Source organism: Cyrtonyx montezumae, unplaced genomic scaffold (genome assembly GCF_038088225.1).
Source record: "Cyrtonyx montezumae isolate F1298 unplaced genomic scaffold, pur_monq_1.0 scaffold_8, whole genome shotgun sequence".
Classification (NCBI taxonomy): domain Eukaryota; kingdom Metazoa; phylum Chordata; class Aves; order Galliformes; family Odontophoridae; genus Cyrtonyx; species Cyrtonyx montezumae.
This window is the reverse complement of record NW_027072089.1, coordinates 110,786-125,490: the sequence shown is the minus strand read 5'-3', so window position 1 is coordinate 125,490 and position 14,705 is coordinate 110,786. Positions and strand designations below refer to the sequence as shown.

General features: G+C 51.0%; 2 protein-coding genes and 2 pseudogenes across 4 annotated transcripts in view; 3 read left to right on the top strand and 1 right to left on the bottom strand.

Moving 5' to 3' along the window:
- The window catches only part of GFUS (GDP-L-fucose synthase), a 237,290-nt gene that overhangs the window by 154,611 nt on the left and 67,974 nt on the right, over positions 1-14,705 (bottom strand). The window lies entirely within an intron of this gene.
- LOC136058347 (feather keratin 1-like) lies at positions 531-1,184 on the top strand (annotated as a pseudogene).
- Positions 7,133-7,824, top strand: LOC136059408 (feather keratin 1-like; annotated as a pseudogene).
- ARHGAP39 (Rho GTPase activating protein 39) overlaps positions 12,939-14,705 on the top strand; it is a 74,635-nt gene continuing 72,868 nt past the window's right edge. For both annotated transcript variants that reach the window (XM_065753222.1, XM_065753221.1), the window contains exon 1: positions 12,939-13,014. In XM_065753222.1, the coding sequence (XP_065609294.1) occupies positions 13,004-13,014 (11 nt within the window). In that variant the 5' untranslated portion in view covers positions 12,939-13,003. The remainder of the gene's footprint in view (positions 13,015-14,705) is intronic.

Genomic DNA, 14,705 nt, shown 5'->3' with positions numbered 1-14,705 from the left:
GTAGGATTTGTGAGACACCAGTTGACTAAATGTATTATGTATCTGTTTTGATATATGCATGACAATTTCTCCAGAAGGATATGAAGAAATACACTATGAATAACATTCCAGATCTTTTTAGAAATTATGCCTATTAGGTTCTCCTGTTGAACTGGATGGATTCATGTTCTAATAAAAAAATATGCCATCATTTCTGAATCAGAATTCTTGGAATGCCTAGTCCAGGCTTCCATGGATGTTTGGAACTGGCAAAACCTCTAACAACAAAAACACAAACCATATTGCACAAGTGCCAAGTGATGACATCACTGTCAACCCTGCTCCTTTTCGGTGCATTGACCACTTCTTCCGCGTGCCCTGACACGAATGTGCAAGATCACTCCATTGTCCTCCAGTCCTCTCATGTGAAAGATGCAGCCAGTGCCAAATGGACACGTTGTCAACAAAAGAACAATAAAAGTCAGAACTGCTGGAAGGAGAACAAACATCAGATGACGTGCCACACTATGCGATGCAAGAACAGCAGCTGGATGCACAATGTTGCCATGCGCAGAGGCTCTCTCCAAGCCCTCGGGCACTCCCACAGCAGCATAAAAGCCAGCCCTGTGCCTCAATCCCTCACACCCTTCTCCTGACACCTTCTCCTCTGCTCTCCTCCAGGTGAGCCTGCACTCCACTGCCCTCCTTCACCCTTCCCACCTGGCCTTGCTGTACACTCCCTTTCTCCCCAACCCCAGCAGCCCCTTCTCTTCCACCCCGCCATGCTCCCCACAGACATACACTAGCTCTCCTCACTGCCTTTGTTTCTCTTCCCAGCTGTTCTTATTCCTCCAAAAACCACCACTTACCCAACACCCTCTCTTCCAGAGACCCTCCACCCCACAGCCATGTCCTGCTATGACCTCTGCCGCCCCTGCGGACCCACCCCGCTGGCTAACAGCTGCAACGAGCCCTGTGTCAGGCAGTGCCAGGACTCCCAAGTCGTCATCCAGCCTCCTGCTGTGCTGGTCACCCTGCCGGGACCCATCCTCAGCTCCTTCCCCCAGAACACCGCCGTCGGATCCTCCTCATCAGCTGCCGTGGGCAGCGCCCTCAGCTCCCAGGGAGTGGCCATCTCCTCCGGCGGCTTCGGCTTCGGAGGCCTGGGCTGCTTCAACGGCGGGAGAGCCCGCTACCCCTGCTAAGGGCCTGCACCCACACCCTCACACCAACCACCACCACCCTGCACGGCGCCTCACCCCCTGAGGTAGCACCTCTCTGGCACAGATGGCACATGGCCTCACCAGCCATGACTCCCATTTTCATGGTGCAAAACAAGCAAGCAGGGAACAGCATCTGGAAACGACCACTGTAACTTTCTTCTGTCTTCACACCTCAAATTGGAGCCTTCCTAATTGCAAGTCACCAAGTACTTCTTCTCTTTAGCTGTGTTTTTCCTAATAAACTTCTCATGCAGGACAGCCTCAGTTTCTTCTTCTTCCTTTCTTTGCCCAATGTTCTTTACACTCCACCCACTGCAGAGAATGGCTCTGGAAATCATCGAGCTGGGTCCAAAACTGCCTCAATAGCTCCTCTCAAAACCATATCACCAGCCAGAACATTGGTGGCTAGCAGATGGTCTTAATCTCATCACATGTTTTTTACACTTTTCCAAAAAGAGTCGTATAGTACATTTGCCCTCTAGAAAAAAGCTGATCACTTCGGTTTCAAAAAGGGAGCTGGGTTTGTGCATGAGTGTTCTCTATTTCCAACACTTCTCAAGCATTATGTGCTGGACAGTGTTTACAGAGAGTATTTCCTTCACCTCCTTCCCAGGGTCTCATATCAAGCCGACCATCCAGTGGTTCCTCACACCTATCTTCTTTTCTTACATATAGGAGAGGGATGAGACTCTTCCAGGTTTCAGGAACCTCTCCTCATTATCAAAAGCTTTCTAAGATAATTGTTATCAGTGTAGTCAAGAAATTAGACAGGACTCTCAGTATTTGGTCTTTGAATCACAGAATCACCAGGGTTGGAAATGTCCTCTAAGAACATTACATACAACCGTCCACCTATCACCAATATTTCGCTCTTAACCACGTCCCCCAAAGGAACATATCAATGTTGATTCAACACCACCAGGGACTGTGACACCATCACTTCACTCTGTAGATCATTCCAGCATCTGATCACTCTCTGCAAGAAAAAGTACTTCCTATCGTCCAGCCTGAATCTCTCTTGGTGCTACTTGAGGCTGTTCCTTCCAGTCCTCTTGCTAGTTCCATGGGAGAGGAGACCAATCCCAACCTCACCGCAGCCTCCCTTCAGGTAGTTGAAGAGAGTTGTTGTGGTTTTGTGGTTTTGATGCCGGTATTCCACATCAGAGCATCATGCAGGCAGTTAAGGAGTTAATGCTGTTGGGAGCAGCAGAGGGACAGAGCTCCGCACTGGAGCTCCGCACAGGATGCCAGGCAGCGCTCAGTGCCAGGACTCCCAAGTCGTCATCCAGCCTTCTACCATGGTGGTCACCCTGCCGGGACCCATCCTCAGCTCCTTCCCCCAGAACACCGCCGTCGGATCCTCCTCATCAGCTGCCGTGGGCAGCGCCCTCAACTTCCAGGGAGTGGCCATCTCCTCCGGCGGCTTCGGCTTCGGAAGCCTGGGCTGCTTCAACGGCGGGAGAGCCCGCTACCCCTGCTAAGGGCCTGCACCCACACCCTCACACCAACAACCACCACCCTGCAGGGTGCCTCACCTACTGAGGATGCACCTCTGTGCTACAGATGGCGCATGGCCTCACCAGCCTTGATTTCCCTCAAAGTCGGACCATGTACTCTAGAAAGATGAATATTTTATTTGTTGCACCTTAAATTCTAACCTTTGCTATGAATGACAAGTACATCCCTACTTTAGGTGTATTTTCTTAATAAAGTTCTCATGCATGCCAGCCTCTGAATTTTCTTCTTCCTTTCTTCACCCAATACAACGTCATGGCTCTAGAAACCACCATGCCGGGTACAAAATGACCCCAAACCTCCTCTCCCAACCCCATCACCAGCAAGAGCATTTGTGCAACGCAGATGCACTTCTTCTCATTACATCTTATCTAAAGTGGTCAAAACAAAATCATAGAGTAGTACAAGTGCCGTTCTCATGCCCAGTCATGAATAGCAGCTGTCCAGAATGAGGACCAGTCCCATCACCCAGGGTTTTAATGTACATACTGAACAGCTCTGTTTTCATTTCCGAGTCTTGGCCTATAGAGCTATGAGCTCACCACAACAGGAAGCTGTATGACAACAAACTTCAAATGTCGGTGTATACTCTTATGTACAAGGCTGATCACTTCAGAACAGAAAAACTGAGGTGATATTGTAAATCCGTGCTCTCTATTCCCACCACTTCTTAGCCATTCTGTGCTCAGCAGCACATTCTGGGAGCATTTCTTTCAGCTCCTTCCCAGAGACTCATGTCATGACAACAAGCCTGTGGTTCCTCACACCTTCCTTCATTTCTTACACACAGAAGGGGGATGAATCTCTTCCAGTTATCAGGAATCTTTCCTCATTATCATGTCCTTTCTAAGATAATGGTAATCAGTGCAGCCAAGTCATCAGACACTATCCTCACCATTCATGGATTCATCCAAGTAGAACCTTTGGACTTAGAATCACAGAATCACCAAGGTTGGAAAAGACCTCAAAGAACATCCGGTGCAAGTGTCCACCTATCACCAACTTTTACCACTCAGCCATATCCCTCAGAACAAAATCACAATATTTCCTGACTGCCTCTAGTTTTGGTGACACCACCACGTCCCTGTTCAGACCATCACAGCACCAGGTCGCAATATCAGAGAAGAAGTACTTCCTAACATCCAGTATGAATCTCTTCTGGAACACCTTCAGATCATTCAATCTAGACATGGTGACAGATACATGGGAGGAGAAGACGAACGCCACATCTCTACAATGTCCCTACAGGTAGCTGTAGAGAACCACAAGGTCAGCCCTGAGCCTCCTCTTCTCCAGACAGAACAATCCCAGCTCCCCCAGCTGCTCCTCAGAAGGTCTGTGCTCCAGATCCCTCACCCAATTACTTGTCCTTCTCTGAAAACACTCCAGGGCATCAGTGTCTTTCTTGTACTGAGCAGACAGAAATCGAGGTGCAGCCACACCAGGGCTGAGTACAGAGGGATGACCACTTCCCCTCTCCTGTTTCCCACACTAGTTCTGACACAGTTCAGGATGTCATTGGACTTTTTGGCTACATGGGCACACTGCTGGCTCATGTTCATCCCAGTGTTGACAAATACCACCAAGTCAGTTTCTTCTACACAGACTTCCAGCAATGTTGCCTCAAGCCTGTAGAACTGCCTGGGGGTGTTTTGGCCAAAGTGCAGGACCCAGCACTTGCTCATGTTGAAATTCATCCCAATGGCCTCAGTCCAGCTATCCAGTCTGTCTAGACTGCTCCTTACAGCCTTCTCTTGTACCACTGAAGCCAAAGCTGAACACAGTACTGGAGATGAGGCCGCAGCAGCACAGAGCTGAGTGTGACAACTGTAACCTCCCCTACTGTCAGTTCTGGATCTGATGCACCCCAGGGCAAATTCAGCTCTTTAGGCTTCCAGGACACACTGCTGACTCACATTCAACTTGGCATCAACCACGACCTCATCATCACTTTCCATGGGGCTGCTTTTATGTCTCTCATCCTTGAACACTCAGATATCTATAAGGTATCCCTGTTCCAGGTACAGAATACAGCACTTGCTCTGTTTCAACTTCTTGCCATTGGTAATGGCCCAGAACACTGCTCAGTCAAGAGCTCTCAGCAAGGCCTCCCTAATTCTGAGAGAATAATGCTCCCCCTCAGTTACTGTCATCCACAGACTTCTTACTTTGTATGCATTTCAGTCCTGCATCCAGGTCATTTATTAAAACATGGAAGACTACAGGCTCAACAGTAGAATGCTGGGAAATGCCACACCTAACCATCTCTAGCCTGATGTAATCACATCTAATAAAAGCCTTTGAGTTGGACTTGGGAGCCACCAGTTCACTGAATGCCTTCTGAATTTGTCAGGATATATGGTGGATATCTGATCCAGAAAGACATGGAGAAAAACACTATAAATAACTTTGATGAAAACCATACAAATTCCGCCTATGAGTTTCCCTTGGTGAACTAGGTCTGTACTTGTCTCAAAAAAGGAAGTATCTTCATCTGCAAAGCAGGATACATAGAATGCCTTGTCCAGGCTTCCACGGATGTTTGGAATTGGCAACTCCTTTGAACCACAAATACACAAACCATATTGCACAAATGCCAAGCAATGACCTCACTGTCAACACTGCTCCTTTTCTGTGCCTTGGCCACTTCTTCCACATGCCCTGACATGAATGTGCAAGATTGCACCTTTGGCCTCCTATCCTCTCCCTTGAAAGGTGTTGCTAGTGCCAAATGAAGATGTCCTCAAGAGACGGATGGAAAAAGTCAGAGTTGCTGGAAGGAGAACACACACCAGATGATGATGCGCAATGCTACACAGGGCTAGAGCAGCTCGCAGCCCTGAGAGAAGATCCATTACAGTCCAAATGTGCAGTAGGCATGCGGGAATTGCCTCCGTCTGCACTTGGGGCCTCCATCTCACAGCTTTGCACCCTGGCCTTTAGTCAGCTCTTTTCAGTCCACCTCACACTCCACTTGTCTAACCCATACTGGCGCAGCTTCTGGCATGGGATATAGTTTCAAATCATGCCATTATAGAATCACACAATAGTGAAGTTTGGAAGGGATCCTTATCATCATCCCTTCTCTGGTTAATTCCCCTCACCATGTTATGCTGATCAGGGCTGTGCCCAATCTGGCCTTGAATGGCTCCAAGGATGAAGAACCCACAGGCCAACTGGGCAGCGTGTGCCAGGGCCTCACAGCCGCCTGAGTCAAGAATTTCTTCCTAACAACTAAACCAAATTTCTCCTCTTTCCATTAAAGTGTCCTAGTGCTATGTGACCATGTAAAGAGCTGGTTCCCCGTCTGCTTGTAAACTGCCTTCAAGTACTGGAAGGCCACAATGAAGTCTACCCAGAGCCTTCTCATCTACACGCTGAATAAGCCCAACTCCTGCAGCCTTTCTTCAACAGAGATGATCTCCGGCCCTTTGATCTTCTCTGTGGCCCTCCTCTAGACCCACTGCACACAGCTCCTGCAGCATTCCCTGGTGACACCTAGCAGGCCTCACACACTCAGGCACATCCAGTTGAACAGCCTGTCTTCAGACTTTGTTCCATCTTCCTCAGAACAGCACGTACTGCTCACCTCAGCAGCAAGCCACAAAGCACTCACCTCAGCTGAACGAGAACATGCCTTGCACTCATCAGTTATGTTATTGACCACATGGCTGGAGCAGCTCATGACTGTAAGCCCATGTAGCATGTGTGCTTCCAGTTTCTCTGTGGACTCCACAAATCCTCCTTGTATCAAGCAAAGCCCACACAGAGAAATAGCCTCAAACACTGACATTCAAAGCAACTATGGTCCCATAAATTCTGCTTCAGCCATCTTGACAAAACCATTCCTCTCCAGCTCAGGACATTCAAATGCATCCTGCTATCACAAACAGCCCTTCTCTGCCTAAATAAGCTACAATCCCCATGGATGGCCCTAAGCTGAAACTGCACACAACAGGCAGCAAACATATTCCCCCCAAAAACCTTAAAGCACAAAGGCAACCAAGGTGTCAGTGCTGTACATATGATGGGAAAAGAAAGGGAAAGCACGTGGAAAAGGAATTGGGATGAAGGCAGGCAGGGAGAAAGCATGATGCAAGTGATGGGGTCTCATGCCAAACACACCGGGGAAGACAAGAGCAGCCTGACAAGGACGCCAGGTAATTGGGTCCCCACCATACAGTGCAGTCATAAACCACACAACATAAATGCTACGCTGTGACCTCATTCCTTTGACCACAACTAATCCACACTTTAGAAGCATCTTCCAACCAACCTCATGAGACCTGCATTCTGTATAAATCCACCAAAATAGTCATTCTCTCTTAAAAAGTGCCGACAGGGTCAAAAGAGCACATCCACAACACAAGGAAATGAAAAGAGAGCGTTGTGGCAAGGCAAACACACCCCAGCTCATGACTGACCAGGCTGTGGCACGCAACAGCAGCTGGCTGCACAATGCTGCCATGCGCAGAGGCTCTCTCCAAGCCCTCAGGCACTCCCACAGCAGCATAAAAGCCGGCCCTGCACCTCGCTCCCTCACACCCTTCTCCTGACGCCTTCTCCTCTGCGCTCCTCCAGGTGAGCCTGCATTCCGCTGCCTTCCTTCACCCACCCCAACTGGCCTGGCTCTAAGCTCCCTTTCTCCCCCAGCCCCAGCAGCCCCTTCTCATCCTCCCCGCCATGCTCTCCACAGCCCAAGACCACCTCTCCTCGCTACATTTGTTTCTCTCTCTGCACCTGTTCTTATTCCTCCACAACCTCTGCTTACCCAGCACCCTCTCTTCCACAGACCCTCCACCCCACAGCCATGTCCTGCTACGACCTCTGCAGCCCCTGCGGACCCACCCCGCTGGCTAACAGCTGCAACGAGCCCTGTGTCAGGCAGTGCCAGGACTCCCAAGTCTTCATCCAGCCTTCCACCGTGGTGGTCACCCTGCCGGGACCCATCCTCAGCTCCTTCCCCCAGAACACCGCCGTCGGATCCTCCTCATCAGCTGCCGTGGGCAGCGCCCTCAGCTCCCAGGGAGTGGCCATCTCCTCCGGCGGCTTCGGCTTCGGAGGCCTGGGCTGCTTCAACGGCGGGAGAGCCCGCTACCCCTGCTAAGGGCCTGCACCCACACCCTCACACCAACCACCACCACCCTGCAAGGCACCTCACCCACTGAGGTCACTTCTCTGTGCTCTTTCTCTCTCATCAGTTCATAAGCTCCTCAAACACAGCTCTCCTCATGGTACCAGGCAATCCAGCAGAGAATGGTGCCTGAGCACGCCCTATCTCCTTCTGCTCTGCTACTGCCTTCTTTGCATCGCAGCATCTGCTATTACCAGAACTCTCTGCTGTAACTTTCTCCCAGGCAAAAGCCCACTGAAGACTCCCTAGATGATGTTCCCATCGCAGAGGATCTTACGTCTTCTGAAAAGTTCACCCCACATACCGATGACAAGGGCTGAACTGACCCATCCACTTGGTGGTCCTTTTTGTTTCTTGCCTTTCACTGAATAAAAGTTCTCCTGTGTACCACACTGATGTTCCATCCTCCTCATTTCTACTCCCAACACTTCCTACTTAAGCTCACCCAGAGCCAGAGCTCACAAGTCCAGGATCGCACCTGAACTTCTCCCTACTGTACCATGTGGGCACCTGCTGGGTTTCTTCCAGCACGTGACAAGCTCAGCCCTTTAATAGTCTGGATATTCACAAAAATAACCAATTCCTCTTTTCTGACGATATCTTCTCAGTTCATACTCCTGCCCCTGGGCTTTTGCTTTGCTGTGGAATACTGAGTGAAACTGTGGATAACCTCCACTTCTTTCCCCCCATCCATTTATACACATTGATTACGCCCTGCGAATCCTTGTCTGGTGAGGAAACGCTTGCCAGTTCACTCACTTCCCAACACAATCCATGCCGCAGCTCCTGCAGCAGCTTGACATCCACACACTTCACTCACTCGACTAAGTTTGTGACTTTCTTCCACTCCAGAGTCCACAACTGTACACAGAAATGCACGTGGGGCTTCACCAACGCTCAGAAGAGGAAAAGGAGCATCTCCTTCAATCTGCTGCCATCTCTCCTCTTCACTGTGCCCCAGACAACGACTGCTGGATTCTTTTCCAATCGGATGCATTGTGTCTTTACGTTTCTTTTGTTCCCAAAAATGACCACAATGTCCTTTCAGTTTAGCTGCTTTCTGTCCCTCCTGCCTCCAACAAGTCCTGCTGCCTGACATAAGGCTTCCCCAGACGCAGGAGATTTTATTGGCCCTCATCCAACCCCACCGGGTTCCTCTCTTCTCACCACATTCCCCCATTCCTTTCCAAATCTCACCGAGTCACAGAATCACTGCCGTCACCTCCAGAGCACTGAGAGGAGATCCTTAACAGTTTAAACTTGGGGTAATCACAAGAGACTTGCCTCCAACTACACTTGGTGCCCACAAGGCTCTGTGCCCAGGCCCTCAGATAAATGCTTTCTGTCCACCTAGCTCTCTACTTGTCTAATCCATACTGGCTCAGCTTCTGCATGAGCATGGCATGAAAGACAGTCTCAAATCATATAATTACAGAATCACAGAGTGGCTAAGCTTGGAAGAGACTTTCAACATCATCCTTTCTGCGGGCTGTCTGTCCCAGCAGGTCATGTTGACCAGAGCCCTGACTAACGGGGCCCTGAATGCCTCCTGGGATGAAGAACCCACAAGTTGACTCAGCCTCACCACGGCCCGAGTCAAAGAATTTATTCCTAACATCTAAACCAAATTACAACTCCCTTAAAGTGTCCTATCACTATCAGACTGTGTAATGAGTTGGCTCTACTCCTGCTTGTAAGCGCCCTTCAAGTTCTGGAAGGCGACAGTGAGGTCTCCTTGTAGCCTTCCCTTCTCCAGGCTGAACAAGACCAACTCCCGTAGTCTTTCTTCACTGGAGATGAGCTCCAGCCCTTTGATTTTCTTTGTGGACCTCCTCTGGACCCATTGCACACAGCTCCCACTCATCTCTGATCTCCATAGAGAATGGAGTCATTGACCACCACTCTCTGGACTCAATCCTTCAGTCACTTATTCATCCATTCAACAGCCCACCCATCAAATCCATGTATTTTCAGTTTGGAGAGAAGGATACTGTGGGATTACGTTTTGAAGGTCTTTATGAAGTTGAGATAGATGGCATCAGTGGCTCTTCCCTTGTCCATTGTTGCAGTGACTCTACTATTCCAACCATTCCCCTGATTGGAAAAGGCCTTCAAGTTCATCAGGTCCACAGATGTGGCACTGGGAGACGTGGTTAGTGGAGATGGGTTGAGATTGGACTTGATAATCTTGGAGGTCTTCTCCAACCTCGATGACTCTCTCCTCATTTGATTTTGACAAGATGTGGATTGATTCAAATGGGCTGGAGAGGGAGTTTGGTGAGAGGGAGGTAGATGCTGCTGTGACTTTTGCAAATGTGCCTTGATGGAAGGGCGCATTTAGTTTGTCATTGCTTCTTTTGTTTAATCACTGGGGATTTGGGAACCGTTTCAAGCCTTTATATAGCTTAAAAATATTAAAACACAATAGTCTTCTGTTTCCGTGGCAACAGAGACAGCGGGTTTTCATGGGGCTGGGTGGCTGGCATCTTGTGTTTGTCACAGGGTTTAAAAGACAGAGCACTTTGCTTCAAGGTTCACAGAAATTGCTGTGAGGAGCGAAGGGAGCCCCAGGCACATCGCAGCTGAGGTGACAAGCCCATCCTGGGCTATGTCCCCATGCCACCAGCACACCTACCTGATGTCGAATTTCAGTGTTCTCTTGTGCTGCTCAGAGCTCTGCCTGCAGAATGACCTCGGTCCTGTTAAACATCCTCATTAATAGTGTGAATGATGGGGCAGTGACCTCAGCAAGTTTGCCGGTGATGCAACAGTGGGAGAAGTGGATGATGGGTCATGGGCTCGTGCTGCCACCCAGAGGCACCAGGACAGGATGGAGAAATGAGCTCCCGAGGTTGCACCAAAACCTCAACCATCCCATGATCCATGTTCCTTCCAAAGATCCCATGACCCAGGGAGGTTCCTTCCAACCTTAAAAGCTCACAATCCTATGAGGTTCCTTCCAACCCCAACCATCCCATGATCCTGTGAGGTTGCTTCCAAGCCAACCATCCCACAGTCCTATGAGGTTGCTTCCAACACCAGCCATCCCATGATCCTCTGAGATTCCTTCCATTCTCAAAACCTCTCAGTCATGTGAGGCTCCTTCCAACCTCAACCATCCCACGACCTTGTGAGTTTCCTCCCAACCTCAACCATTCCATGATCCCATGAGTTTCCTTCCAACTCCAACCATCCCATGACCTCGGGAGGTTCCTTCCAACTCCAAGCATCACATGACTTTGTGATGTTCCTTCTAACGATCCCATGACCTTGTGAGGTTCCTACCAAGCCAACCATCCCATGATCCAATGAGGTTCCTTCCGACCCCAATTATCCCATGATCCTGTGAAGTTCCTTCCAACTCCAGCCATCCCATGATGCTGTGAGGTTCCTTCCAACCCCAACCATCCCATGGCCCTGTGAGGTTCCTTCCAAACATCTTATGATGCTGTGAAGTTCCTTCCAACCCCAACCAGACCATGATGCTGTGAGATTCCTTCCATCCCCATCCATCTCATGATCCTATGAGATTCCTTCCAACCCCATCCATCTCATGATCCTATGAGATTCCTTCCAACCCCAACCGTCCCATGATGCTGTGAGATTCCTCCCATCCCCATCCATCTCATGATCCTATTTTTTTTTTCTGAAAGAGTGGTCAGGCACTGGAATGGCCTGCCTAGGGAGGTGGTTGAGGCACCATCCCTAGCACTGTTCAAGAAGCGTTTAGATGAGGTGCTAAGGGATTTGATTTAGTAGTTGGGTAGGGATAGTGATAGGAGGATGGTTGGACTAGATGATCTTGTAGGTCCTTTCCAACCCTTTGAACCTATGAACCTATGAGATTCCTTCCAACCCCAACCATCCCATGATCCCACGAGTCACCACCAGATGGCTGCTGCCCCACAGCATTTCCCACTGCATCCACTCCAATCCCTCTTAGCGACGCAGATCCACACCTTTGGGGTACAACCCCTAATTCCCCCACAACACCATGAGGCAGCGATGCCGGTGTCACCCTACAACGGGGACACAGTTTCATGTGAGCCAGGGACACGTGGCCACGCGTCACCGCGTCCCGAGTCAATGCAGTTGTCCTGGGGCTGTTCACACACTGCATCTGCTGCACAGCGCTCCGTGTGCAACGTGTGTGCAGTCCTGAGGCCGTGTGTTATCATGTATGTATGCGTGTGCATGCCGATGTGCACACGTGTGCAGTGTGCCACGTGCATGGAGTCCTACGGGTGTGTGTGCCCATGTACGTGCAGTGTGCATGTGTACACATGTGTGCGTGGCATGTGATGTGTATATCCTCCTATGGTGCACATATATGTGCAGTGTGTATGCATGTGCATGCATGTGCGTGGCATGTAATGCATATATTCCCCTGTGGGAGTGTGTGTGCACATGTATGCGCAGTGTGTGCATATATGCATTCGTGTGCATGGCATGTAATGCATAAATCCTCCTATGGTGCACATACATGTGCAGTGCATACATATGTACACGCGTATGCTTGGCATGTAATGTGCATATCTTCCTATGTGAGTGTATGTGCACATGTATGTGCAGTGTGTACGTATGTGCATGCGTGTGCGTGGCATGTAATGTGCTTATACCCTCCTATGATGGATGTGTGTGCACTTGTGTGCGTTGAATTTGCAGCATCCACTTGTATCCACGCACGTCACGCGTACCGTGAGTTCGAAGCCAAAAGAAGAGCAAATTTAGCTTCGACAGAAGCCAAAATTCAACGGGAAAATCTCAGTCTCCCGCTCAGAACTACAGCTCCCATCATCCACCGCGCCCAAGGGCGGTGCGGGACGTGACGGGAGGCGGGGACAGCGCTAAGCCCCGCCCCCATCCTCTCTCCCCATTGGCTGCGCCCCCGTTGTCGCTGGTGACGGCGGGACGCGGCGGGGCCGCCGCGCTCAGTCAGCGGCGGGCGGTGGGGGGGAACGGAGGTGGGGGGTTTCGCGCTGCGGCGCTTTTTAATTCTTTATTTATTCTCTTAATTTTTTTTTCATTTCTTTTCTAATTTATTTTTTATTATTATTATTTTTGGGTGGGGGGAGGAGGCTCGGCTCGATGGGGGTCAGGAGAGGAAAAAGCCCCCCCGGGGCCACCGTGGAGCGGTAGGGCCGGCGGGAAGATGGCGGAGAGGTGAGCGGCGGCTCCGCGGAGGGTGGGGGTGGGCTATTTTTTGGGGGTGGGGGGAGGGGTATAGCCCCCTCCCCCCCCCCCCCCCCGCAGGTGTAGGCCAGTCTCCCCCCACCCCCCTTCGGGTCTGGGGAGTGCAGAGCGGGATCTCAGCCCCACCTCCTGTTCCCTAAGATTCCCCCTCCTCCCCCCCCGTGTTGAATTTTGGGGCACCCCCCCCTCGCCCCCTTAAAAATTTGAGGTCTTCCCCCCCCCCCCCCTTTTCAGAATGCAAATCCCCCCCCCTCTTTTTTCTTTTTAATTATTATTTTAAATAATATTTCAATTAATTATTCCATGGGGGGGGGGTGGGAGAGGTCCTCTGCATCTCTTTTCGTTTCTTTCTTAATTATCTTAATTAAATGGGGGGGGTTGGGGGCTGTTATTTAGCACCTGCTGTGTGCTAACCCCACCCTGTGCTTTCCCCCCCCCCCATACCCCCCATATTGAATGCGGAGGTGGGGGCGGATCCCAACCCCACCCTGTTGCTTGGGGAAGGTGGTTGGATCCCCCCTCTCCTCCTATCCCCCCTTTTTTTGCTAATATGAGGACGATGGACCCCCCCCATCCACCCCTCCCCCCCTTCCCTCCCCCCCCATCCTTTTTACATGGAGGAGTTGGACCACCCCCTTTACTCTCTATGGGGAGGGGTTGTATCCCATTTTTAAGGGTTTTTTTTTTTGGGGGGGGGTGTCTTTCCTCCCCTCCCCCCCCCCCCTCCCGGTGTCTCTATGGTGTTTTTTGGTGGGGGGAGGGGGGGGGGGTTGTGAATGCTCCCTCTCTCTGGAGGATATGGGGAGGGTTGGATCCCATTTTTAGGGTTTTCCTAAGGGTTGGACCCCACCTTTATGGCTGGGTGTGTTGGGTTCTCCTCCCCCCCCCCTATTTCATTCCCTATGGGGTTTATTCGTGTTTTTTTTCTGGGGGGTGCATCCCTCTCCATTTACTCCTTAATGAGGGTTCTGGGGCTGGATTTCCCCCCTTCCTTCCCCCCCCCCGTCCGAAACCCCATAGGAAGTGGGGGGGGGGGGGGGGAGATGTTGCATCCAGCCCCCTCATAATCCCACCTTGTAAATTTGGGCTCCATTTCCCACCCCCCTTGCCCCCCACGGAACATTTCTCTAGAGGAGTTATAGGGGGGGTTGGATCCCCCCCATTTCCCTGTAGTGCTTTTGGCGGTGCTTCCCATGGGGGCTGGACCCTCCCCTCCTTACTCCCTATGGGGTCTGGATTGCCACCCCCCCTACCCCCAGTCTCCCTACAGGGCTGAGATCTCCCCATAGGGCTCTTTTTTTTTTGGGGGGGGGGGGTGGATTCCTGCTTCCTATAACGTTTGGGTGAGGCTGGGTCCTCCTCACTTCCCTAGTGAGGTTTGGGAGGGGTGGGGGGGGTGTTGATCCCCTCTCCCTGTTGGGGCTGTGGGGTGTGCTGCCCCATCCCCTTACCCTTATTGGGTCTGGAACCCTTCCCCCCCCCACCAGGTGAATATTTTGGGGGGTGGGGAGGGCGCACATCCCTTCCCTATGTGCATTTTAGGGTTCCCCTTCCAGCCCAGCTCTCTGCACGTCTCTGCAAGGTGTGGCTATAGGGTCGGGGGGGGGGGGGGGGGGGGCATAGCAAGGAAGGGGCTTCATGGGGGAGGGCGGGGGGGGGGG